Consider the following 27237-nt stretch of genomic DNA (forward strand, 5'->3'; position numbering starts at 1 on the left):
AGATCGAGAACCAGAAATTATGAAGACAGAAACCCAGTTAGAACCTACAATAGGAAGATGAACCCCAGAAATGCACGGGGCATGATAAATCAATGTTTTCAACGTGACTCTCAATACCATTATGATTTCAACTGTCCAACACTTTATAATAGAGTGTTTGAAGCGACATATGACACAGAAGAGTCAGAAGAGGAAAAAGATAGCGACCAGAAAGAAGGCATTGTCCTATTAACAAGCAGTTTTACGCCGGTAATGAGGGTGTTGGTTGCAGAATCCTTCAATTGTGCTGTATTGGACAGTGGCTGCACATCTACTGTGTGTAGAATTGACTGGTTAAAATGTTACCTGGACTCCTTGAATGCCGAAAATCTTAACAAGGTTAAGGAATTTGAAAGTTCCACAAGTTTCAGGTTTGGGGATGACAATACTCTGAAGTCGCTGAAAAGAGTGGTGATCCCTTGCAATATTGCCGGAGTGAATAATTTCAGCAGCACGGATGAGATACCTTTGCTTCTGAGCAGACCATCGATGAAGAAAGCACACATGAAACTGGATATGGAACAGGATATGGCAACAGTTTTTGAAAATACGGTGGACTTACAATTTACACAGTCAGGATATTATTGTATTCCATTACAGACAAATAATATTTCAAGTATAGTTGTTAAGGATGTGTTAATGGCAGTTGAAAATGGGACTTTAGCTGATAAAAAGCTTGTTGTATTAAAACTGCATAGGCAATTTGCGCATCCGTCTCTTCGGAGGCTGAAACATTTATTAAAGGGTGCAGGGGTAAGGGATGAAGACTATACTAAACTGACAGAACAGGTAAGTGACCGCTGTGAAGTTTGTAGGAAGTACAGAAGGACACCAGCACGATCGCTAGTAACCCTACCTTTGACCAGAGATTTTAACGACATTGTGGCCATGGACCTTAAGATCTGGGATAAAGCCAATAATATATTTATTTTGCATTTTGTAGATTTAGCAACCAGATTTAGTCAATCAACGATTGCACGAAGAAAAGAGAGTAATTCTGGAAAAATGGATAGGGACAGGAATGGGCCCACCGGCAAAATTGCTTACGGACAATGGGAGAGAATTTGAAATGAAAATCGCTTGTCACAAGTAGGCTTCAAATGAAGTTACTGTGAAAAGCCCCTAGTCGCCACATTCCGGCGCCTGTTCGGGGAGGCTGGTACGGGAATTGGACCGTGCTGCTGGCCTGCCTTGGTCTGCTTTAAAAGCCAGCGATTTATCCCAGTGTGCTAAACCAGCCCCTAATTTGCTAATGTTGAGTTTAGGGTTGTGGTGTGAAAACGTGAATATCACAGTTATGAACACTGCTGCGGAAAGCCCATTTAGTAATGGTGTGTGTGAAAGAAACCATGCTGTAACTGATGACATGCTCCGGAAAATGTTGTCGGATTGACCGAATTGCAAGCTAAATTCAGCTTTAGCATGGGCGGTACGTGCAAAGAATTAATTGCAGATGGTTGGGAGCTATAGTCCCTACCAATTAGTGTTTGGTAGAAATCCTAAAATTCCATCCATTTTGGATGACCAGCCTCCAGCTTGGGAAGGGACTACAATTAGCTCTGCCTTTGCTGGTCCGGCAATGTTTTACTGGCACTATAAAGGAAATCTTTCTTGCATCTTATGATGCATGTCGATGATTTTTTTGTGGGGTGGGACTAGTGATTTCGTAGCTATTGTAATCTCTGGTTTGAGGAAAGAATTCAGGGTTGGAAGTCAGGCTTCCGGTGCATTTAAACATATTGGACTAGAAATCGGACAGACTAAGTTAAGTTAGGGGCAACTTTACGTCAGCAATCTTATTTGGAAAGCATCAGTCCAATAGCAATTAGTCGTGGCTAGATTTCACAAAGACGCAATGGTTTCAAAGATGGAAAAAGAGCAACTGCGAAGTTTAATTGGGCAACTGAATTGGTTAGGTAGACAGACTAGACCTGACATGAGTTCTGATGTCTTAGAGTTAAGTACAAAAATGAATGATTCCAAAGTGGAAGACATAATAAGAGCAAATAAAGCATTGGCCAAACTAAAAATGCAGGAGTGTGTTTTGAGGTTCCCAGTTTTAGGTGACCGTAGGGACTTGAAACTCATCGTTTATAGTGATGCGTCCTATGCAAATTTATGTGATGGGGTTTCAAGCGCAGGTTTTATAATTTTCCTTTTGGGGACCAATGGTAAATGTTGCCCTCTTATGTGGGAAACAAAGAAAATAAGGAGAGTGGTCAAAAGTACTTTGGCTGCTGTGACGTTAAGCCTTGTAGAGGGTGGATATGGCCGTTTATATATCTCACATAGACAGTGTGAACTCGCTAGTGTGTTAGAAGCTCAGATGACTGAATGAATCCTTTCCCACGCGTGGAGCAGGTGAATGGCTTCGCTCCAGTGTGAATTCGCTGGTGTCTCAGAAAGTTGGCTGACTGACTGAATCCCTTCCCGCATACGGAGCAGGTGTATGGCCTCGTCCCTGTGTGAACTCGCTGGTGTCTCCGCAGACTGGCTGATTGAGTAAACTTTTTCCCACATTCTGAGCAGATGAATGGTCTCTCCCCTGTGTGAATTTGTTTATATATCTCACATAGACAGACTAATCTTGGGATTAGGGGATTTGGGTAATATACCTATTGACAGTCACATTGACAATAAATCCCTGTGGGAAAATGTGCACTCTACAAAAAGTGTCAATGAAAAAAGGTAAAGGGTAGACATCGCAAGTTTGAAGCAGGTGTTGGACAGAGGGGAAATAGCAAAAAGTAGATTGGTCGACAGTAGCTATCAATTGTCAGACTATTTTACAAAAAGAGGGGCTAGTTCACAGAAACTTTTGAATATTGTTAATGAAGGGCGCCTGTTTCTGGTTATTTTTCTTCCAAAAAGAAATGAAAAAAAGGGGAGGGGAAATTGCCTTTGTTTTTGAGTTTCTTGAAATTTTGTTTTCACCTAATTATTTTTTTCTCCAAGGAAGGGGAGACTGTTAAGTAATGGGTTAAGAGACATTCCAATTAGTTGTCTCATTTATATTAAGTATCCAATAATTGACACTGATATGTAAAGGGGCTTCAGGTGGCCTTTGTGTCAGGTGATGTGATGATAGAGGTTTATGCAGAGTCTGTTAAAGTGAAATAAAGGTGTTTGTGGAAAAGGAGCAGAATTTTTGACTCTTTATACAACAGCAGCTAAACATCTAACATAATTACATTGATGTTCTTCATCAGTGTGAGCGTAACAGCAAATTAAACAGGGCCAATGTTTGTGATGAATACAGTTCCTTCCATCTCACAAAAATCTCCAGACAGCTTGCAGTAGGAACTTCATGTTGAGAAAAATTCTTGTTCTGACGTTAAAAGTAGTTTCATAACATCAGCAACAAGCATCTTCTAAGTACATCCTTCCTGAGCCGGATTCCCTCAGAAGGGCGAAAACTAGTATAAAGTTCCAGCACTCGTCACATGGCTGAGTCCCTGTGTGAGGGGAGAGAAAACCGAAGCACTGGGAAATGCCATGAACCAACAGCCAATCAAGGAATTTTTTATTATATTCAAAAAAATATAACCCAAGAATAGCCAATCAGGTGGATTATATTAATATTAATCAAATTAATTAACTGAATTAAATTAAAATTAATTAAAGATGTGTTCACAGCAGCAGAAACATTTTCTGTCAAAATGGACAATCTTGGATGTAATTAACAGCAGCAATAAGAGAATTCAACCCCTTCAGTTACTTGTGAATTCTCTGGTGTTTCTGCAGATGTGATGACTGAATGAATCCCTTTCCACACACTGAACAGGTGAACGGCCTCTCCCCAGTGTGAACTCGCTGGTGTATCAATAGGTGGGATGAAGTAATGCATCCCTTTCCACACTCTGAGCACATGAATGTTTTCTCCCCAGTGTGAACCTGCTGGTGTGTTAGCAAAGTGGATGAACGAGTGAATCCCTTTTCACACAGGGAGCAGGTGAATGGCCTTTCCCCAGTGTGAGTACGCTGATGGGCCAGAAGCTGCTTTGTACTTTTAAAACGCTTCCGACAGTCAGAGCATTGGAAAGGTCTCTCCTCGGTGTGAACTCGCTGGTGTGTTAGAAGCTCAGATGACTGAATGAATCCTTTCCCACACGTGGAGCAGGTGAATGGCTTCTCTCCAGTGTGAATTCGCTGGTGTCTCAGAAAGTTGGCTGACTGACTGAATCCCTTCCCGCATACGGAGCAGGTGTATGGTCTCGTCCCTGTGTGAACTCGCTGGTGTCTCCGCAGACTGGCTGATTGAGTAAACCTTTTCCCACATTCTGAGCAGATGAATGGTCTCTCCCCTGTGTGAATTCGTTGGTGTGTTAAAAGGCTAGATCTCTGAGTGAATTCTTCCTCACAAATAGAGCAGCTGAACGGTCTCTCCCCAGTGTGACTGCGCTGATGATTTTCTATCTGGGACGGGTAACTGAATCCCTTCCCACAATATCCACATTTCCACGGTTTCTCCATGGTGGGGGGCTGTGTCTCTCCCCAGGATAGACAATCAGTTGAAGTCTCACCCACAAATAAAACACATGTACGGTTTCTCTCTGCTGTTTTTTTCAGGTTGTGAGACCTCCTTCCACTTTCAAAGGCTGATGATATTCAGGTCAGAGAGTCATAGAGGTTTACAGCATGAAGGTCCTGATGAAGCGAGTGGACCCCTGTAAAAGGAGTTTACAAAAGCTATTATTGTGAGTCTAGGATAGAAATTCACAGTAGCTCTCCTCCCGCTTCCTAGCCTATGTTGGCTGTGCATGCGCCCTGCTGCACACAGCCCTATATAAACATAGAGTGTGTGTGTGTTCCTTTTTACATTTGGGCAACATTATTTTAGCAATGGCGCAGATCAACGTTCACTTAAAATGTGTTTCAGAAACGTAACTGGAAGTTTAAACTCCCAAAACTTGAAAAGACTTACTAAGCGGAATTATGAATATGCTGAGAGTCTTGGGTTACAGGAAGATATAGACGGGATGGTCAAATGGGCAGAAAAGTGGCTAGTGGAATTTAATCCTGAAAAATGTGAGGTATTACACTTTGGAAGGAAGGAACAATTTGACAAGAAAATATTCAATGAATGGCACCACACTGGGAAGTCCTGTGGAACAAAGTGACCTTGGCGTGTTTGTAAATAGATCTCTGAAGAAAGGATTAATAGGGTGGTGAAAAAGGCATATGGTACACTTGCCTTTATCAATCGTGGCATAGATTACAAAAACAAGGAAGTCTTGTTGGAGTTATATAGACCATTGGTGAGGCCACAGCTGGAGTACTGAATGAAGTTCTGGTCGCCACATTATAGGAAGGATGTGATTGCACTGGAGTGGGTGCAGAGGCATTTCATCAGGATGTTGCCTGGGATTGAACATTAAGTTATGAAGACAGGTTGGATAGGCTTGGGTCGTTTTCGCTGCAGCAGAGAAGACTAAGTGGCCACCTGATCAAGGTGTACAAGATTATGAGTGGCATAGACAGGGTGGATCGGGAACAGCTGTTCCCCTTAGTTAAAGGTCGGTTATGAGGGGCGGGAAGTTCAGGGGGGAGGTTTGAGGAAAAGCTTTTCTACCCAGAGTGTGGTGACGGTCTGGAACACACTGCCTGGAAGGGTGGTAGAGGCGTGTTGCCTCACATCCTTTGAAAAGTACCTGGACGAGCACATGGCACGTCTTAACATTCGAGGCTATGGGCCAAGTGCCGACAAATGGGATTAGGATTGGCAGATCAGGTGCCTTTGATGAAGCGGGGCAGACTCGATTGGCCGAAGAGCCTTTTCTGCACTGTATTTTTCTGTGATTCTGTGAAAAGTGGATTTACACAGTGTAAAATTCTCACTATGACAACATCTATGCAAGAAATTACTCTATTATATTACTTTTGAAAAGAGTAGGTTTCACTGGGATCCTGTTCCTCGCCTTGTGACATTCTCAGCATTTTGAGTCACTCTCCCCTCGCACATCAGTGACTCAGCCATGCGACTCCTCATTTGGTGCTGGAAGCCTCTGAAGGAATTGCCTTGCTCTCACCCTTCTTATGGAATTGTGCTCATGAAGGAGGTACTTTGAATATGTAAGTTGCAGAACGTAACTGAACAATTCTGAGAAAGAGTGGAGGAGCCACAGCAGACCAAAGAAACTAAATATGTGAACTTGTTTCCGAAGAAGCAGCCAAGTAGGGCTCTGCGTGACTGACACACAGTGACTCAGGTCAACGAGAAAATCGGAAAAAGTCATTCATCAATTGGCAGAATGATTTTGGACCAGAAATAGAAGTTCCTCAATAGGAAATCATTGAAGTTAGTGAAAAGAAATCGTGGAAGTATGTTACATATGATCGCGTAGTGGCGAGAAGTGTTTATGAGGGGTGAGGGGGCCACAAGGCAGGATCCACGTGCAAAGGATCTTTGTTGTTGAATAATTATAAATATTAATATTATATTCCTATCAGTAATAAATAGTATATTCTTATCAGTCAAATATGAATTAAAATTTTGACTATGTTATTATAATTTTACCCATGTGTGCATGAAGCATCTTTGATGAATAACACAGAAGTTATGTTCATAGTTCCTATTAGTATTATGTGGATTCTACAAAGGTTTAGGAATTTACCAAAAACTTTGTCGAATTCACATAATACTAATAAGAAATAAATCCAGGTTAAAATTTAGAGAGCCAGATCTTCCAGTCAACAACAATGCTGCTCCAATCACCGCTGACTGGAAGCAAAAATAATTTCAAATGGCAAACGTATTTGCTATTCATAGCTGCAGTCAGGTCTTCCAATTCCAGGTGCAGGGATCCCAGGATGCGGCCCAAGGGGCAGAAGGTGGAATGCAGCAGAGAAGAGGTCACGCCTCCCGCCCTCCCCTTTTCTGTCTGGAGTTGCTATATTCTGGTAAATTGCAACGGTCTTAAGTTTTAGTAGTGTTACTAGGGATGGGAATGAGTGGAGGTTAATGAGTAGGTAGGCAGTCTGTTTAGGGGGGTGGTCAGAGGTGGGAGGGGGTTGATAGTGGATGATGGCATATGTGTATCACAGTGGGGGTGGTGGTGTGCGTTCCCTATTAAATCACTAACCTACGTCAGGATTTTTCAATGAAACTATACACATGCAAGTAGAACATAACGGGTTCAAATGTCTGGTATGAAGTTCAGCGTTGGAGAAATTTCTGGAGGGGCCCAGGGTTCATTGGAAATTTGAACATCCCGGGCAGTTAACGTGCATGCCGGCCCAGGTCTTCCCTGGAGTTCCAATGAGGGACTGCATATGTACACCTCAAATGGACATTGCAGTTGGTATTGGAAGGTCTGGTTCATTGCACTTCAATTTGGGCAGCACGGTAGCACAAGTGGATAGCACTGTGGCTTCACAGCGCCAGGGTCCCAGGTTCGAATCCCCGCTGGGTCACTGTCTGTGCGGAGTCTGTACATTCTCCCAGTGTCTGCGTGGGTTTCCTCCGGGTGCTCCGGTTTCTTCCAACAGTCCAAAGACATGCAGGTTAAATGGATTGGTCATGATAAATTGCCCTTAGTGACCAAAAGGATTAGGAGGGGTTATTGGGTTACGGGGATAGGTTGGAAGTGAGGACTTAAGTGGGTCGGTGCAGACTCGATGGACCGTATGGCCTCCTTCTGCACTATATACCACCAAGAAAGCACAACAGCGCCTATACTTCCCAAGGAAACTAAGGAAATTTGGCATGTCCACATTAACCGGTACCAACTTTTACAGATGCACCATAGAAAGCATCCTATCTGGCTGCATCACAGCCTGGTATGGCAACTGCTCGGCCCAGGAGCGCAAGAAACTTCAGAGAGTCGTGAACACCGCCCAGTCCATCACACAAACCTGCCTCCCATCCATTGACTCCATTTACACCTCCCGCTGCCTGGGGAAAGCGGGCAGCATAATCAAAGATCCCTCCCACCCGGCTTACTCATTCTTCCAACTTCTTCCATCGGGCAGGAGATACAGAAGTCTGAGAACACGCACGAACAGACTCAAAAACAGCATCTTCCACGCTGTTACCAGACCCCTAAATGACCCTCTTATGGACTGACCTATTTAACACTACACTACATGCTTCATCCGATGCTTATGTAGTTACATTGTATACCTTGTGTTGCCCTATTATGTATTTTTCTTTCATTCCCTTTTCTTCCCTTGTACTTAATGATCTGTTGAACTGCTCGCAGAAAAATACTTTTCACTGTACCTCGGTACACATGACAATAAATAAATCCAATCCAATCCAATGTTCTATGTAATTCCCAGGATTTTGCAACACTATCAGTTTTCTCATATAAATTAACACTATTATAGTCGCATAGATTAACCCCAGTATCTCCTATAGATTAATGTGTTCCCTGTCGATTAAATTTATGTTCCTCCTGTAAATTAACGCGGGTTTCCTATAAATTTAAAAAACCTCCGAGAGGTTAAACCCAATACCCACTATAGAATAACCACTGCCCCTCATACAGTTGAACCCCAGTGCATCCAAACAACTACTACCAGTGCCATTGCCCTAGATTATTTCACACAGTTCGCGTTCAGAGACTTCAGAGCGATTTCACGTCAATAAACTCGCAGTTCACTGATTTTAACACCAAATAGCCCGGAGAGCGATCATTCTAGAGCTCCTTAAAAGGTGAATTATTTTTACCAGGCGAATTCCTGTCGACAGGGACTCCACTAGGCCTCGCCCGCACTCTGATCCGCCTCCACACTGCCCCCATGTCGGCATCGCCATGGAAATCCCTCATTTGCCAATCGGAGCCTGCCTGTCGACTGGCCAATCAGATCCGTGAGAGGTAAACCAATCAGGTGAGAGGTAAACCAATCAGGGAAGCGGAAAACCAATCAGGGAAGCGGAAAACCATCCCTTTCCGTTTGGCGCACGCGCCTCGCATTCACCTTGCCCCCCCTCCCCGCTCTTGCCCCTCCCCTCTTACTCCTCCGCTGCTCTTGCCCCATCTTTTCTCTTGCCAGATCCCCTCGCTCTCTCAAGCTCCACCCCACCACTCCTCCCTCCGAGCATCATGCCCTGCTCCCCTCCACCTGCCCCGTCCCGTCCCACGCTCCTCCAGCCCCGCCCCTGGTCCTCCAGCCACCCCTTTGCCCTCCAGCCCCTCCCTCGGTCCTCCAGCCCCGCCTCTGCACCTCCAACACCGCCCTTCGGCTCCTTATTGTCGGTCCGGTCCTCCAGCCCCTCCCCCGGTCTGCCAGCCCCTCGCTGTCCGCCCGCCGGCTCCTCCAGCCCCTCCCCCCCCCCGCGCGGAGCACAGTGACGGCTTTCCGGTGGGCTGTTGGCCTGGTGACGGTGAATCATCGCGGTTCGCGGGGAAGTTTTTGTGGAGCGGTCAGTCTGTGAGTAAAGAGCTGGCTCTCCAGCGGTAGGGGGTCTGGAGCCATTCAGCGTGCTGCTGTGGGCTGGCGGGGGCGGGGGGGGAGATTACGTCTCCGGGCCGGCCACTTGTTGCTGTTAAATCTGCGCGCTTAATCCCCGCTCTGTTTGCACCGTCGTGGGGACCCTTCCTCAAACCCACTCGGGTCTCCTGTCAAATGGCTTCGTCCTTTTATTCCTGCAGGTGTGCACAAACGGGGTGGCCTGTTTTGGGCACTCGCTCGTAGCTTTGCATTATTTTGATTTTGCAAAACTTCTACCCTCCAAAAGTCAATTTCTTAATGTATTTTTTGACCATTAATCTATCCCCGAGTTTCATTTATTAAATCAAGTTGTGAGAAAAAGTAAATCTAATTTGTTTCGTCTGCTGGCATGCACTGTAAAAGGATGGACAGGCTGGTCGAGAAGCTAATTGTGACTCGGATCAATCAAGAGGCAAACATCTCTCTGATGAGTCGAAGGAATGCAGTGCAGAACTTGGGAGAGTTTCTTTTTAACCCAGAGAGATTTGATTTGATGTGAATTATGCATACATACCATGTGGGGACAAAACCTCGCCTGTTTTGCTGATTTTACAATTGTGTATGGAGCTGAGTCAGCCACATGTTGCTGCATCATCACATGGTTCTTCAGTGTTTAGTTACTTTTGCTTCACTCAGCTTTCCTCCTTATGGTGATATGCATTGTAAATTCATACTGCCTGAAATGATTAAATAGTAATGATGTGTTGGGTGTTCTGGATCACAAACTGGTCACCAACACTGGAAGTGGTGCAACTCTATTTTATTATAAGGTTAGCTATATTAACATACTTGAACTGTGGGTAAATGCAATACCAGCTTTAACTGTTGACCCTTGCCCAGTCCTAACCAGGTGATGCACTCAGCACATAGTGAATGTCTGTGTTGCAGACTGAGCACTGTGCTCCGAGCTGGCTGCTACTAGAATGAGCGGGAACTCTCCTGTCCCCATAGTGCGTGTGCTCTCACCGGTGATTGGCTGCGGTGTTGTGTATGCTGATTGGTCCCACTGCATATCCAGTGTGTGTGTCTGCACCATAATATACTGGTGTATATTATGACATCCCACCTTTTATATAAAGAACATGTGCCTGTGTGACAATAAATATTGTGTAGTGAATGTACTTGACTATGTGTGCGTGTTATTTACATGGCGCTAATCTATTTACCGGGAAGGTGTCTGGTGCAGAGAAATAGGATGTCACACCAACAACGAAATGAACATTATATACAAACTACTGGAACGATGAAACAGGATAACCGATCAAAGAGTCCAACATTGTAAAACTCATAAGTCAAGTTTCTGAGGTGGGCGACGAAGTCAGGGTGGCACACCACTCGTCGTCTGGATCAATGCTGTGCACCGACAGCGACTGGTGGTATTGATTCGGGGACAGCCTGTTCTTTGTTATAACAGCAACTCGAAAAGGCTCCCTTGGGTCCTCAGTGTCACTGGTCTGCGGGAAGTCGGAATCGGACCCGGTGAACGTGTGTTGAATTGCGTTCCTGCGAGGCTGGCTGAAGCGATGCGAATTGGCAGGCTGAGCTGCTCGACAGCAGGCAGCATAGTGGTCACGTCTGCCACATCGTAGGCATTGTTGCAATTTTGCAGGACATTGCCGCTTTAAATGGGCGGGGCCACAGTTGCCTCATGTTGTGGCGTCAGTACTCTCATTGCGCCACTGCATGCACGGTGCGGTCCTGCGTGGTGAGCGCCTGCACATCACGTTCCTCCACGTCACCGTTCCCTCGTTTGGCACGTACAAGCGTGGGAGGCCGCGAAAAGCACGCAAAATGGCCGCCCTCATCCAGGCTGCAGCCTTGGAGGTGTTCAGTTGTTTGGACCCTTTCCGCCTCGTGGGGACCTTGCCGTGCTGTTTCAGCCGCCTGTATGTGGGAGTACCGGCTGATGACATTTTCATGCAGGACACTGGTCTCGATGGCAGTCGCTAGGGTGAGTTGTCATAGAATTTACAGTGCAGAAGGAGGCCATTCGTCCCATCGAGTCTGCACCGGCTCTTGGAAAGAGCACCCCACCCAAGGTCAACACCACCCTACCCCCACAACCCAGTAACCCCACCCAACACTAAGGGCAATTTATCATGGCCAATCCACCTAACCGGCACATCTTTGGACTGTGGGAGGAAACCGGAGCACCCGGAGAAAACCCACGCACACACGGGAGGATGTGCAGATTCCGCACAGACAGTGACCCAAGCCGGACTCGAACCTGGGACCCTGGAGCTGTGAAGCAATTGTGCTATCCACAATGCTACCGTGCTGCCCTGTTATTGCTTAACTTTGTGCTTAACAAAGTTGCTTAACTTTGAGGAGCTGCTGACGCAGGGGGTCTGACAGAACACCAAATACGATCTGGTCGCGTATCATTGAGTCGGAGGTGGGCCCGTAGCCGCAGGTCTGCACAAGGATGCGGAGGTGTGTTAAAAAGGATTGGAAAGGCTCGTCCTTACCCTGCAAGCGCTGCTGGAACAGGTATCTTTCAAAGCTTTCATTGACCTCTATGCTGAAGTGGGTATCGAATTTGAGGAGAACCGTCTTGTACTTTGCCTTGTCCTCCTCGTCTGCGAATGTGAGGGAGTTGAAGATGTCGATGGTGTGTTGTCTGGCTGTGGAGAGGAGCAGAGCAATCTTCCTGGTGTCTGTGGCTTCGAGGAAGAGCTGGAAGCACTGTTTAAAAATCTTCCAATTGACCCTTAGACTGCCGGCGATGCCGAGCGGCGGTGGCGCGTTGATGTTCTCCATACTTCAGGATGCCGGAATGCTGATTAGTTGCAGGTGGGTCTCAGAAGTGCTAGTATGCAACCACTCCTTGTACCATGATATGTTGGGTGTACTTCAGGAAGCCGGAATGCTGATTAGTTGCAGGTGGGTCTCAGAAGTGCTAGTATGCAACCACTCCTTGTACCATGATATGTTGGGTGTTCTGGATCACAAACAGGTCACCAACACTGGAAGTGGTGCAACTCTATTTTATTCTAAGGTTAACTATATTAACATACTTGAACTGTGGGTAAATGCAATACCAGCTTTAACTGTTGACCCTTGCCTAGTCCTAACCAGGTGATGCACTCAGCACATGGTGAATGTCTGTTGCAGGCTGTGAGCTCTGCTCCGAGCTGGCTGCTACTAGAATGAGCGGGAATTCTCCTGTCCCCTGTCTTTACAGTGCGTGTGCTATCACTGGTGATTGGCTGCGGTGTTGTGTTTGCTGATTGGTCCCACTGCATATCCATCAGTTTGTGTGTGTGTGTCTGCACCATAATATACTGGTGTATATTATGACAAGTAACTCGTCAAAAGAAGCTACTAATATTGGGCTGAAGGATCAGTACAGCCCCAGCTTAGTCCTTTCATTCCATGATAATATAGCACGACAGCTCTTATATAATACATGGACTGGTCAACCCCACTGACCTTTATTCAAATTGGAATTTCTGTGTAAATTTATTCAAAATACGAGGCCTTGGGGATTTTATGACCAGGTGGCAGATTAAATATCACATCTTGTTACCAGGTTATTGCTGGTTTCTTTTTCTCAATTTGGATATATTGCATACAGGTATCTGTATTGCAATGTTTTCTTCCCTCTAATATTTGTTCCCATTTTCTGGAGGTGCTAACTGAAGCCTGATGTAGTTTTTGGATGAAGCAGTGCCATAGGTGGCTTGATTTTGATGTGGAATCCTGTTACAGCATCTAGTGTTTCTTAAATAAATCAGGACTTCTGGCTTAAATGACAGAAGCTGCTTAAGCTTTAACAGTTCTCTACATCATGACATGTCCTAAATTTACCATTCGTTAGTTTAAATCTGTTCCCTTCGGTAGCTGCTCTGACATACCTGAAGGCATTGTTCTAGGTTTATTTATACTGGATGTCTGCAGCATCTGTTTTTAAGGTTGAAGAGCCTGTATATCTAACTTTTGCTGATAGCTTCCTCGCAACCTTTCTTTTTTATTTCAGCATCATCACCTCCTCAGGCAGTTAGAACTGCACACTATACTTCAGTTTCAGACTGATCAGAGCATTGCACAACTTTACCTTGGATCGTTTGCAGGTATTGGTTGCTAAGTGCTGTCCCACTGTGTCTTCACATGTCTTCATGAACAGTGTGTTTTTGCAGTCTGTTTGATTGTGAAGGGAAAAATAGGCAAACTGGATCCTATCCTCCTCCAACACCTTTAACAACTTGCATTTAGACAGCACCTTTAATATAGCAAAATGTCCCAAGGTGATGGACAAAAGCAGAATAAAACAAAAATGGTCATGCAACCATAAAAGTTGATTAAAGGCACTGTGAAAGAAGGTGGGTTTCAAGAAGTGTCTTAGAAGAGGTTAACAATGGGAACATTGAAATTGTCTAGCCCAGAGTTAGCATAAATATGGATGAAGCTTACAGCAGTAGATGGGTAATGTTATCAAGGTGGAAGTAGGTGGTCTTTGTGCTAGGTGTAATATGGGGCTTGTATTTCAGTCCAGGGTCACACAGGATTCTATTGTTGTAAACCGTTTTGTTCAGCCCAAGACCGAAGCCGGGTAGAGGGTTGCAATCAGTAGCTAGGGAATAGAGTTTCTGGTGGGTGCCAAAAACAATGGCCCATAACCTCCTGGTTCCCAGTGTTGGATTTGGAGGGGTACCCCAAATTTGCACTGGGAATCCATCTGGGAAGTTCCCATGTAAGTTTACGTGGCAATTGCCCAGAAGGGCTAACTTCCCCTGGACAATTGCGCTGCCCGCTGGGAACCATCCAACAAAGCAGTTTAAATCGCTAACTTTGGGCGGCACTATGGTGCAGTGGTTAGCACTGCTGCCCACGGCGCTGAGGACCTGGATTCGATCCTGGATCCAGGTCACTGCCTGTGTGGAGTTTGCACGTTCTCCCTGTGTTGCGTGGGTTTCACCCTCACAACCCAAAGATGTTCAGGTTAGGTGGATTATCCATGCTAAATTGCCCCTTAATTGGAAAAAAAATAATTGGGTACTCAAAATTTTTTTTTTTTTTTAAATAAATCGCTAACTTCAGATGGTTCTGCCTATGTTACTCTGAAAGGGTTTTGAGAAATAAAAGCACTTATAACTTCACCGTGACTATTTAAAGTACCCCAGGCCGAGACCTCCAAGACTCCTCACATCCCCCCCCCCCCCCCCCCCCCCCCCGCCCGTCTCCTGCCTGGGTTTCCCCGCCCATCGACTTGAGCTGAACCCTAATCCCTGACCCCCCCCTCTCTCTCGGGCTTGAAGGAGTGAAAATTGAAGCCTTACCAAGGGGAGTGGCCAGGATAGGAGAGAAAGTGTGTGATTGAACGGTTCAGTAGTTGTGCAGAAGTACATGGTGAATGAAGGCTGGATAGTTAGGAACTTAAAAGTACAGTTGTAGATGACTTGGAGGCAGTGGTGAATTCTCTCCAGAGACAGACGCAATATAGGTGGGAGGGTGTTTTGAGTGTTGAGGGATGCAAGGAAATGATCAGAGATGACTCTGTGTGACAAACACATACTTTATAGTAGCGATCACCGAAGAGTGATCGGGTTGAAATTCTGTTCCGATTTACTTTTTCACCACCTGAGGGGAAGTGAAGCTAATTGTAGTGATTAAATAAGTTGTAACAGAACAGCATTACACACTGTTTATTAAAACGATTGTGTGTCTACCAATTTTCTGTATCATCTTTCATCCTTCCTGCTATTATCACCCAAGATTTGAATAGCTTCAGTAGTCTTGAGGGTGCTGGTTGCCGTTCAGGTTGACCGCTTTAAACATATGGGTGTTATTGGAAAACAGAAGGTAAATGTTCAAATTAATAAATTTCTATTAGCTGGGTGGTAGTGATTTACTGGTAGTTTTAGTTACTTCATTCCTTGTTTTCATAAAAAAATGTTTTCACAGCAAGAGTTATAATTTAGCCATAAAGTTGTTAGCCGTTTTAGTTGCTGTGATATGAAGAGTCTAAAGTTCTTGTTCCTTTTCACCAAACACCATTTATTTCACTTCCACAGCCTCTGCACAAAACCCTTAACAACACACCACCTGACAGAGGCCACCTGAAGCCCCTTTACATATCAGTGTCAATTAATGGATACTGAACATAAATGAGACAACTAATTGCAATGTCTCTTAACCCATTACTTAACAGTCTCCCCTTCCTTGGAGAAAAAAATAATTAGGTGAAAACAAAATTTCAAGAAACTCAAAAACACACACATGATTCCCCCCCCCCCCCCCTTTTATTTTGTTTGGACGAGAAAGAAAAAAAAAACAGTCACAGAAATAAGCGCCCTTCATTAACAATATCCAAATGTTTCTGTGAACTCGCCCCTCTTTTTGTAAAACAATGTGACAATTGATAGCTCCTATCGACCCATTTAAATTTTATTATTTCCCCTCTGTCCAACATCAGCTTCAAACTTGCAATGTCTATCCGTAACCTCTTTTCATTGACACTTTTTGTAGAGTGCACATTTTCCCACAGGGATTTATTGTCAATGTGACAGTCAATAGGTATATTATCCAAATCCCCAAATTTCTGTCAATATCATACTTATATAAAAGGCCATGTCCACCGCCTCTACAAGGCTTAACGTCTCAGCAGCCAAAGTGCTTTTTACCACTTTCCGTATTTTCTTTTGTTTCCCACACAAGCGGGCAACATTTACCATTGTTCCCCAAAAGGAAAATTATAAAACCTCTTGCACTTGAAACCCCATCACATAAATTTGCGTAGGACGCATCACTATATGAGTTTCAAGTGCTTAAGGTCACCTAAAACCGGGAACATCAAAACACACTCCTGCATTTTTATGTTTGTCCAGCGCTTTATTTGCTCTTATTATGTCTTCCACTTTGGGATCATTCATTTTTGTACTCCACTCTAAGATATCAAAACTCACGTCGGGTCTAGTCTGTCTACCTAACCAGTTCAGTTGCCCAATTAAACTTTGCAGTTGCTCTTTTTCTATCTTTGAAAACATTGCATCTTTTTGTGAAACTCGGCCACGACTAATTGCTATTGGACTGATGCTTTCCAAATAAGATTGCTGTCGTAAAGTTGCCCCTAACTTAGTCTGTCCATTTTCCAGTCCAATATATTTAAATGCACCGGAAGCCTGACTTCCAACCCTGAATTCTTTCCTCAAACCAGAGATTACAATAGCTTCAAAATCCCACTAGTCCCACCCCACAAAAAATCATCGACATGCATCATAAAAATGCTAGAAAGATTTCCTTCATAGTGCCAGTAAAACATTGCAGGATCTGCTTTCAACTGGCAACAGCCCAACTTTAACAAAACTGACCTTACTGAAAAATACCAGACTCTAGATGCATCATTTAATCCATATACACATTTGTTCAACTTCCAGAGTACCCCTTCTGTGTTAGCTGTTTCTTTAGGAGGATGGAGAAAAATGTCTCTCTGGAGCTGATGCCCCTTCAAAAAGGCAGCTTTTATATCTATAAATTTGCATTCCCATGCCTTTGTGGCTAATAGAGCCAAGAAGATCTTTAAAATAACCTTTCCTGCTGTAGGTGAATCTACCCTTAAATCCTGATCACCTAGGTTCTCTTCAAATCCCGTTGCCACAAGCCTGGCCTTTGCCTTATAAGTTCCATCCGGAAGAACCTTTTCCGTGCAAATCCATCTGTGGGATAGAGCTCTTTGTCCCCTATCCAGTACTTCCGTGTATACCCCAAATTCACTCCAACTATGCAATTCTTGCTGTTTAGCTTCTTTAATAACTTTTTCATCTAATTTATTTGAAGCCACCAAAATCTCACGTGCATGTGGGCTTCTACTCCTATTAGTATTCATAGTCTTACTCATGTTCCGAGATCTTGACAAACTACGTCCCCTCTCCCACCTGGTATCTCGTTCTGTACTGCTACTGCTTGATCTTTCCCTTCTGCTGTGGGTGTGGGATGTCCTTTCAATAGTTCTCGACCTTTTCCTGCGGACCTGTTCACTATCCGATGTACAATCTTAACTGGCACTGCGTTTCTGTGCCCTCCATTTTTGAACTTCATTTTCCCAATCCATTGTCTTGACTCCTTCCCCTGAATGCTGTACATTCAACCAATGTTTATACTTTCCAGTGGCCTTCCCTGCTCTACTAATAACAGTTGCATCCTTCCATTGACTAGACCCTTCAGGCAAGTATGTCACTTTTGTACCAACTTTTGGCAGTTGCCCTTTCGGAAAAATGGCCTGTTCTAATTCATCAGAAGTGTTGTGTTCCTCCACAGAAATCCTGTCTATATCAGTTAATTGGTCCTCATAGTTCTGTAACACATGCATACCAGATGACTCTGGTTCCTCGTCATGTCTGTCTGCTCTGTCTAAATTTGAAAATTTGTAATCTGTACCCATTATCCTTGATGAATGTACCCTAACAGTTTGATTACCATGTTGTAAAATAATTGTTTTGCCATCTATGCCTATGATCTTCCCTGGGCCTTTCCATTCATTAGAATTGTCTCTCTTATAGTATACCATGCCTCCTTGCTGAAAAACGGCATCTGATGGGCGTACGTTATGTCTTAAAGCTCTGCGAATTCTTTCAGAGACTTCTGCTTCCAAAAAAGCTTTTCTACTGCTATGTAATGCATTTAAATGTTCAGCAAAACCAGAGCTAATTGTGGTCCCCTCCCAAGCTGCAGGCTGGTCATCCAAAATGGACGGAATTTTAGGATTTCTACCAAACACTAATTGATAAGGACTATAGCCCCCAACCATCTGCAATGAACTCTTTGCATGTACTGCCCATGCTAAAGCTGAGTTTAGCCTGCAATTTGGTCGATCTGCCAAAATTTTCCGAAGCATGTCATCGATGACAGCATGACTTCTTCCACAGACACCATTACAAAATGGACTTTCTGCAGCCGTATTCATAACTCTGATATTCATGTTTTCACACATATCCCTAAACTCATCATTAGCAAATTCTCCCCCATTGTCCGTAAGGAATTTTGTCGGTGGACCCATTCCTGTCCCTATCCATTTTTCCACGATTTGATCCAGAATTACTCTCTTTTCTTTACTTCGTACAAGCGTTGATTGACTAAATCTGGTTGCTAAGTCTACAAAATGCAAAATAAATATATTATTTGCTTTATCCCAGATCTTAAGGTCCATGGCCACAATGTCGTTAAAATCCCTGGCCAAAGGTAGGGTTACTATCGGTCGTGCTGATGTCCTTCTGTACTTCCTACAAACTTCACAGCGGTCACTAACCTGTTCTATCAGTTTAGTATAGTCGTCATCCCTTACCCCTGCATCCTTTAATAAATTTTTCAGCCTCCGAGGAGACGGATGTGCAAATTGCCTATGCAATTTTAATACCACAAGCTTTTTATCAGCTAAAGTCCCATTTTCAACTGCCATTAACACATCCTTAACCCCTCTACTTGAAATATTATTTGTCAGTAATGGAATACAATAGTGTCCCGACTGTGTAAATTGTAAGTCCACTGTCTTTCCAAAAACTGTTGCCTTATCCTGTTCCATATCCAGTTTCATGTGTGCTTTCTTCATCGACGGGCTGCTCAGAAACAAAGGTATCTCACTTGATACAACATCCGTGCTAATGAAATGATTCACTCCAACAATTTGCAAGGGATCACCACTCTTTTCAGCGACTTCAGAGTATTATCATCCCCAAACCTGAAACTTGTGGAACTTTCAAATTCCTTAACCTTGTTACGATTTTCGGCATTCAAGGAGTCCAGGTAACATTTTAACCAGTCAATTCCACACACAGTAGATGTGCAGCCACTGTCCAATACAGCACAGTTGAAGGATTCTGCAACCAACACCCTCATTACCGGCGTAAAACTGCTTGTTAATAGGACAATGCCTTCTTTCTGGTCACTATCTTTTTCTTCTTCTGACTCTTCCGTGTCATGTGTCACTTCAAACACTCTATCATAACAAGTTGGACAGTTGAAAGCATAATGGTATTGAGAGTCACATCGAAAACATCGATTTCTCATGCCCCGTGCATTTCTGGGGTTCATCTTCCTATTGTAGGTTCTAACTGGGTTTCTGTCTTCATAATTTTCCTTGTCTCGGTCTCCTTCTATAGTCTTGAGCCCTGTTCGTAGCCATACGATTTCGCCATCCTGTTACTAATGTATCTTCCATATTTTGCCTTATTGCAGGCTGACCTATTTGGGTAATCAGAGCCATCGGAATCGAATGTTTCCCCAGAAACATTTGTAAAGCTTTTGTCATCTGTTCGAATAAGGTATCCTTATCAGTAAACTGAACTCCTGTCAAAACCAGGAGCCTATCCATGTTGCTCACTCGAGCACAGTCAAGTAATTTAAAGGCCACCACAGACTGTGGAAATTCCAAGTTGTGTTTCTGCAGCCTTTTATATAGTCTGCCAAATTCCATTATATAGTCTTCCGTGGAGATATCCTCCATTTTCCGGAACTTATCAAAATCAGACCATGCTTCGTACGCACTTAACAAGTTATGTTTCTTATAAATCTTATCCATATAATGTAATAAAGTCTCCAGACCTCCTTCTGAGTCGAACTCTTCCAATTCCAGCTCAGAAAGCACTTTGTTTCAGATTTTACTGCCATATGGTAGAGAAAGAGCCAATACCATACCTTGTTTTCTCTTTCCCAAAGCAGTTACCTTAGTCCACATAACTACTGCACTTCTCCATTGGTCGTATGATTCCCTTTCAGAAAATAAGGGAGGATAGTCATACCCAGCCATCTTTATCCTCGGTTTGGCCATATATCCCTTTTTTTTTTTTTCTTTTCTCACTCACTCCTTGGTTTGATCTGGAAAAGTTGTATCTTTCAACCCTTTACACAGCAATCATCCTTTGCTACCAATTGTTAGCCGTTTTATTTGCTGTGATAGGAAGAGTCTAAAGTTCTTGTTCCTTTTCACCAAACACCATTTATTTCACTTCCACAGCCTCTGCGCAAAACTCTTAACAACACACCACCTGACAGAGGCCACCTGAAGCCTCTTTACATATCAGTGTCAATTAATGGATACTGAACATAAATGGGACAACTAATTGCAATGTCTCTTAACCCATTACTTAACAAAAGTAAAATGAAATGGAAATTTTAAATGTGGCATTGATTAGTAGAAACAATAGGTTGACATTCCAAGCATCCTTTTGCACCTGGGTCTGGAGTTCACATCCATTCCCACTATTTGTGCTTGGTGATCTAGTTTGTGATTAAGATACTATAACTGGGAGGCAGCTTTTTGTAATATGTAGAACCGGGTTTTCAGGTAGGTCTGGAAAGTTTTTACATTGAAGATTCTAAACAGGTTAACCATTCTGCTGTGAATCATATTTGGTGAAATCATCTTTATTTTTCTCACCAGGGTATGATTGGTTTAATTTGGCATTACCTGTACAGCTCTCTTCTGAGGTCTTGGATGAAATGGATTTTAAGAAAGGTGACCGGACGATGTGAACTACAACGTATTTGTGCCAATACTGCTCCAGGAGCAGAGCGTGCTATGAAAATAGGTGAGTGGCAGGGCAAGCTAATCCTTTACTTGTGAATGGGGCAAAAGCATCTGCTAATACTGTTTGCCCGCTCTCTTATCATAATGTGGTATATGTATGTTCCAGATTTACTATTCGCACCCAGAGACTTGCTAACAGTTGGTATTCTTTTGGGTGACATTTAAAACAACTTCCGCCAGTTGTGCAGCACGTGAAAATAGATAATTTTCCTGTTCTTCAGCATGTGGAGTGGCAGGAGAATGCGTGTGGCTACCTGTGACAAAAAACTGCGTTGAATCATATTTCAGACATTTTAAACTTGATGTGTGAATCGGGTTAAGTCAATGCCAGGTGTGACGCATTTATGAAGCAATACTTTGGCTCGAGTTATTGATGCTAAAACTTCATTCTCTAATACTGCCACTCCCACATAGAAGCTGTGTGAATAATTGTAATGTTATTTTCCATGAAGTCCAATCAATATTTGTTTTGTGCACAATTTAACACCCTTTTTTCGACTAAATATAGAGTAATTTTGAGAAAGAACTTGAAACATGGAAAAGCTGTAGGTCCATTTAGACCCATGTTGCCCTATATTTACGTAAATTTATATATTTCTCCAAGATCATTTTACCTGCTAAACTATTTAATAGATTTTGGTTATGGGGAGCACAAGGGCCCACTCTACAGGTGCGATGCAACAGAGAGCTAAAATACTTTTAAAATGTTTATTATATGAATCCAGTTAACATTTTATAAATACACAGTAAACATCTGAGCAACTCAAATACTTCCCCAAAGAATACAGTACTCTAAGTAACCCGTAATCTTTTCTAGCAACATCCATAAGACAAATACCCTCTTTAACAAAGATAGCAGGTTGAAATTCTCGACTGAGAGCAGTTTTCACTTTTAAATTAGCAAGTGATTTGAAGATATTTCATACAGAGAGAGATCAAAATTACACCTTGTTTGGCTGCATGTAGCTCCAACTCTGAAAATGAAACTAAACACACACTGTACCTGCCAGCTCAAAAGTAAAAGCAGACACACAGCCTAGCTCCACTCACACTCTGACATCACTGCAGCTATTTGATAAACACCCATTTCCTTAAGGTACATCCACTACAGCTATTTAAGAAACACCCATTTCTTAAAGGTACCCTTACATGACAACTATATCCTTGTTCGATAAGCTAATTTGGAAATTGATAGTCCCCTCAAAGTATTGTGCCCTGTGTGAATCTACCTTTTAATTGATGCTCATTCTTTTGTATTGGCGCGAGACAGAAAAACAAGTAGTCTGACTGATCCTTTACATTCCCAAACCTTATTTGGAAACTCAACGAATATTTCTTCTCCATTTTATCCCTTATCATGTGCCGAATCCCAGTCCATTCTCTAGCCCTCTTTTCATCTGAGTGAACTATTGCTGTACCTCTTTGGACTGTGGATGGCAGAACTGCACAATATACACTAGGTTGGGGATGACCAGCGTTGTTTATAGTGAAAAGATTGTTTTCACTGATTTTCACTTTGTGCGTCCTTTTTAAGTTCTTTTGACCACAACTACTCATTAACTTGTATCTCACTTATTGCTCCGCAGCCAATTATTGATTAATTTTATTTGGTGTTAATAAGCCTGGACCACAGTTATCCAGATCATCAGCTGATCCCTTTTCAAGTAATGCATGGGACTATATTTGTAGCTTGTAATGCTGAAAGGAAGGCCCTAAACCTCAGACAAAAAGTATTTTCATTTCTTGCAACAGTTAAAATAATTGTCAACCTCTGCAAATTTGGTATCTGTCTTAACATGCTTCTTTGGCATATTTCCCGAAATAGTTTTTTTAAATCTGCTGAAACATATTTCCCGAAATAGTTTTTTAAAATCTATTGAATTACATCAAAATATTGAAGCAAAATACTAAATTTAACATTTTTTTTTTTTTAAATAGAGTATTCTTTGGAATCCTCCAGAAATGAAGTAAGTGAAATTAATTTTTTTGTGTGGATCTTTATCTGCTTGATAAACTGGTCAATATTGTTTCTAGTTACTAATGTATAATTAACACTTCAAATAGAACTGGGCCTCACTGTCAAAGTCCTGCCTGGATCACAAGAACATTAATTTTCCTTTATCGTTACCTGACGTACTATCTAAGTATTTTCCTATCTTTCAGTTCTCCTCTTCCCTTCCCTGAGTGCTTTGGTTTTGTTTCAAAAGCTAAACTTTATAAAGTCTGTCTTCACACTGGAACGTGTGGTGGCTAATACACTGCTGGTAAAATATGGTCAGTGTGAAGATTAAATGTGATTCATTAAAGAAAGGCACTTAACTTTGGGACCCTGGGGAGACTGATCCACTAGTAGGCAGAAGGAAGAAACATAGAACTTAGTAACAAAGATGAAATAAAGGTTTAAGCCCACTAAAACACAGACAGGTGCTACTCTCAGCACACAAATTCCAATCATGGCAGTAAAGTGACATGATGTGGAGATGCCGGCGTTGGACTGGGGTGAGCACAGTACGAAGTCTTACAACACCAGGTTAAAGTCCAACAGGTTTGTTTCGATGTCACTAGCTTTCAGAGCGCTGCTCCTTCCTCAGGTGAATTCCTTCATCTGAGGAAGGAGCAGCGCTCTGAAAGCTAGTGACATCGAAACAAACCTGTTGGACTTTAACCTGGTGTTGTAAGACTTCGTACTGTAAAGTGACATGGGAGAGGGAGGGGAGAAGAGAAAGGACAGTATCCTTACCTGCTGATTTGAATAGTGAAGTTAATGACTTCAATACATTATAAAGTGCATGACCTTTTTGGAGGAGGATGTGGGGGGGAATAATCTTTCATCTGCAGTATATGTAATCATAATCCCTCAGTAAAGTTTAGTGACGAGACGCAGACTTGAATACCATGGGTAATCAAAGTTAGCTTTAAACACTGAATACGGTAAGATGAAACAGGGAGCAAAACATTTGAGTAAATTTTCCGTTACAGCTTTGCACTTACTGGCACTTCTGTCCTTCGGTCGGGTCTTACCTTTCCCAATTTTTGGGAGAAATAGACAATTGAATAAGAAAACTGGTACAGTAGCATGTCTCAGCTACTCACAATAACATTTTAAAGTTTTTTTTAATGCTACCCCCCCCCAAGGCATTAACAATGCTTATAATAACTTTGTGCTGACTAATTAATTGTTTCTTGTTTAGGTGTTAAAGACATCAGTGACTGTCGATGAAGCAAATGTGGCAAACAAAGTTCGTGACATAATGAAGATAAAAGAGATTTCCATTCAGAAAGATCCAAAGTAAGTTATGTTGATTCTTGAATTTGTTTCAAATCTTGCACTCAAAATCCATTGACTGCCCATTTAACCTCTTAATTGTCTGCTGTGGTTTTTTTGTTTTTCGAATATTTAAATGTACATTTTTAAAATGTCTGCTAATCATGCTGATGCATGGGCGGCACGGAGATTAACACTGTTGCCTCACAGCGCCAGGGTCCCAGGTTCGACTCCCGCCTTGGGTCACTGTCTGTGCGGACCCTGCACATTCTCCCCGTGTGTGCGAGTGTTTCCTCCGGGTGCTCCGGTTTCCTCCCAATGAATTGGACATTCTGAATTCTCCCTCTGTGTACCCGAGCGGGCGCCGGAATGTGGCGACATGGGGTTTTTCCACAGTAACTTCATTGCAGTGTTAATGTAAGCCTACTTGTGACAATAAAGATTATTATTAAAGATTATTATTCTAATTTTAAAATTTCCTTCAGTGGCTGAACCAAATGAACATTCTTCTTATAAGCTGGGGGGGGGGCCCAAAGCATTGGGGCACCCCACCCACCACAATGCCAACATCGGGGCATTCCACCCTGCAGTCATCGGGGCTCTTTCAACCCCTCCGCACCACACATAAGCGGGATCCACATCCCCAATAATGGAGGCGGGTTACCACCTCTGCCAGAACCCCCTTGGCACTGCCCCTTTCATGTGCCCCCCTGACACACTGCCATGGGGCAATGCCCTGCCTTGTCCCTGAACCCCTGGAGCCTCAAGGCACCTCTCTCTTTCCCCGCCCCCCCCCTCCCCCCTTTTTGGAAACCAGTGGTGTTTCGTGCCAGTGTGATGTCACGCCATCATGGGTGCTGTCTTCACCCTCTGCATCTTACTGAAGTTTCATTGTGTGAACCTAGATAGTGGCTGCCAGTTGTTTATTTGACCATGGGAGCATCGCATCCTAATACTGCAAATGTCACTGGATAGCAATGAGAAATGTGACCACTCTTCTCTCTCGAGGCATCAAGGCTAATTGTAGCACTCCTACCATAAACACACACCTGAAAAGCTGTTACTTCAACTTGAAACCTGAATTAGAATGAACATAGAACATACAGTGCGGAAGGAGGCCATTCGGCCCATTGAGTCTGCACCGACCCACTGAAGCCCTCACTTCCACTCTATCTCCGTAACCCAATAACCCCTCCTAACCTTTTTGATCACTAAGGGCAATTTATCATGGCCAATCCACCTAACCTGCACGTCTTTGGACTGTGGGAGGAAACCGGAGCACCCGGAGGAAACCCAGGCAGACACCTGGAGAACGTGCAGACTCCACACAGACAGTGACCCAGCAGGGAATCGAACCTGGGACCCTGGCGCTCTGAAGCCACAGTGCTATCCACTTGTGCTACCAAAGTAAACTTTGACACTCCAGTCCTTTCTTATGAAACCCATTATGAAGTACACCTTATTCTAATGAACCCTGGCATACCTAAGCCATGAATAACAATGGGCCTAACATGCTTAAAATATGTCTGCTTACCTGAATCAAATTGCTTTCTGAAGGGTTTCACCACCATTTCAACTTTAGATGTTTTAAACTCGCTGTTCTGCCGGAGTGCCTTCATTTTACCCTGAAGGAAGTTAACATTAGTGCTGTAACCAGTTATTACTGTAATTAATGAGTTCCTGTACATTCAACCCGCACTTTTAATTCAGACTCTTAATTTTAAACAATACAGATGAACATAATGAAATATGGCGGTTACTATACTGCCTGATAAATTTGTCCATTGTCAGGTGAACCCAGCTCTTGTGGATCATCTTCGTTTATAGCATTTGATGGGCCGAAAATGTGTGCAGGTATTTGGTGTGTTGGGATATTCATTAATAGTGCTGAGTTATTGGCCTAACTCTAGCTTTTGCAGGAGGTACAAGAAGTTCTCCACATAGAGATACAATTAGAGGGTGAGTCACCAGAAAACTACAGACCTATTAGTCGAAATTGTTGCGGGAATGTATTTAGGGAAAGAGCGATCATGTACTTGGACAAGTGTGAACTGATTGAAGAGATCCAACATGGATTTGTAAGGAGAAAGTCACGCCTAATGAACCTAGTTGAATTTTTTTGATGAGGTAATATGGTAGACATGGAAACATCATTGGTGTTATTTGTATGGATTTCCGGAAGTCATTTGGAAAGGTTCTGTAGCATTGATTGTTAACAAAATTGAGAGTGCATGAAATAGAAGCTAACTTATTGACATGAGTAGGAAATTACTTATGAGGTGGGAGACCAAGGATAAGGATAATGGGTATACACTTAAGTTGAAAATGTTGCTAATAGTGCCTTCCAGGGATCCGTACTGGGGCTTCTGCTTTCACTATATTTATACTTAACTTAGAATGACGTGAGCCATAATTATACAAGCTTGCTGAGTTAGGGGGCACGGTACTGTAGATGGGAGTAGAAAGTTGCAATGGTTTAGTGGTTAGCACATTGGCTTCACAGCGCCAGGGTCCCAGGTTCGATTCCCGGCTTGGGTCACTGTCTGTGAGGAGTCTGCACATTCTGCGTGGGTTTCCTCCGGGTGCTCCGATTTCCCCTCAAATCCCGAAAGACGTGCTGTTGGGTAATTTGGACATTCTGAATTCTCCCTCTGTGTACCCAAACAGGTGCCGGAGTGTGGTGACTGGGGGCTTTTCACAGTAACTTCATTGTAGTGTTAATGTAAGCCTACTTGTGACAATAAAGATTATTATTAAAAAATAGATTAAGTGATTGGTCAAATCTGTAGACCTGGGAAATGTGATGTCATCCAGTTTGGACCGAAGAAATATAGATCAGTATTAACCAACAGTAAGAAACTAGAAACTGTAGAGGAATAAGATTTGTAGAGGTTCAAGTTCAGAAATCACGATAAGCTGGTGTACAGTCTCAAAATATAATTAAAAAGGCAAATATCATGTTGACTTTTTTCTTGAG

The 27237-nt window shown here is 43.1% G+C and overlaps 1 protein-coding gene and 1 long non-coding RNA gene across 4 annotated transcripts in view; one reads left to right on the top strand and one right to left on the bottom strand.

The window, feature by feature from the left end:
- Positions 1-554: 554 nt before the first annotated feature.
- LOC140408435 (uncharacterized) lies at positions 555-8959 on the bottom strand. Its single transcript, XR_011940108.1, has 2 exons — positions 8711-8959; positions 555-4706 (listed from the first exon to the last, which is right to left on the bottom strand). It is a non-coding gene; the product is annotated as an uncharacterized lncRNA (long non-coding RNA).
- A 217-nt stretch (positions 8960-9176) lies between these two features.
- The window catches only part of elmod2 (ELMO/CED-12 domain containing 2), a 42439-nt gene continuing 24378 nt past the window's right edge, over positions 9177-27237 (top strand). Inside the window, exons 1-6 of one of the 3 annotated variants that reach the window (XM_072495620.1) lie at positions 9177-9414; positions 13454-13547; positions 19645-19730; positions 20849-20996; positions 22934-22962; positions 24187-24284. In XM_072495620.1, coding sequence (XP_072351721.1) covers positions 20852-20996; positions 22934-22962; positions 24187-24284 — 272 coding nt within the window. In that variant the 5' untranslated portion in view covers positions 9177-9414; positions 13454-13547; positions 19645-19730; positions 20849-20851. The remainder of the gene's footprint in view (positions 9415-13453; positions 13548-19644; positions 19731-20848; positions 20997-22933; positions 22963-24186; positions 24285-27237) is intronic. The other 2 variants (XM_072495619.1, XM_072495621.1) reach the window with 2 other exon arrangements.

The sequence above is a fragment of the Scyliorhinus torazame genome, chromosome 3 (genome assembly GCF_047496885.1).
Source record: "Scyliorhinus torazame isolate Kashiwa2021f chromosome 3, sScyTor2.1, whole genome shotgun sequence".
NCBI classification, from domain to species: Eukaryota; Metazoa; Chordata; class Chondrichthyes; order Carcharhiniformes; family Scyliorhinidae; genus Scyliorhinus; species Scyliorhinus torazame.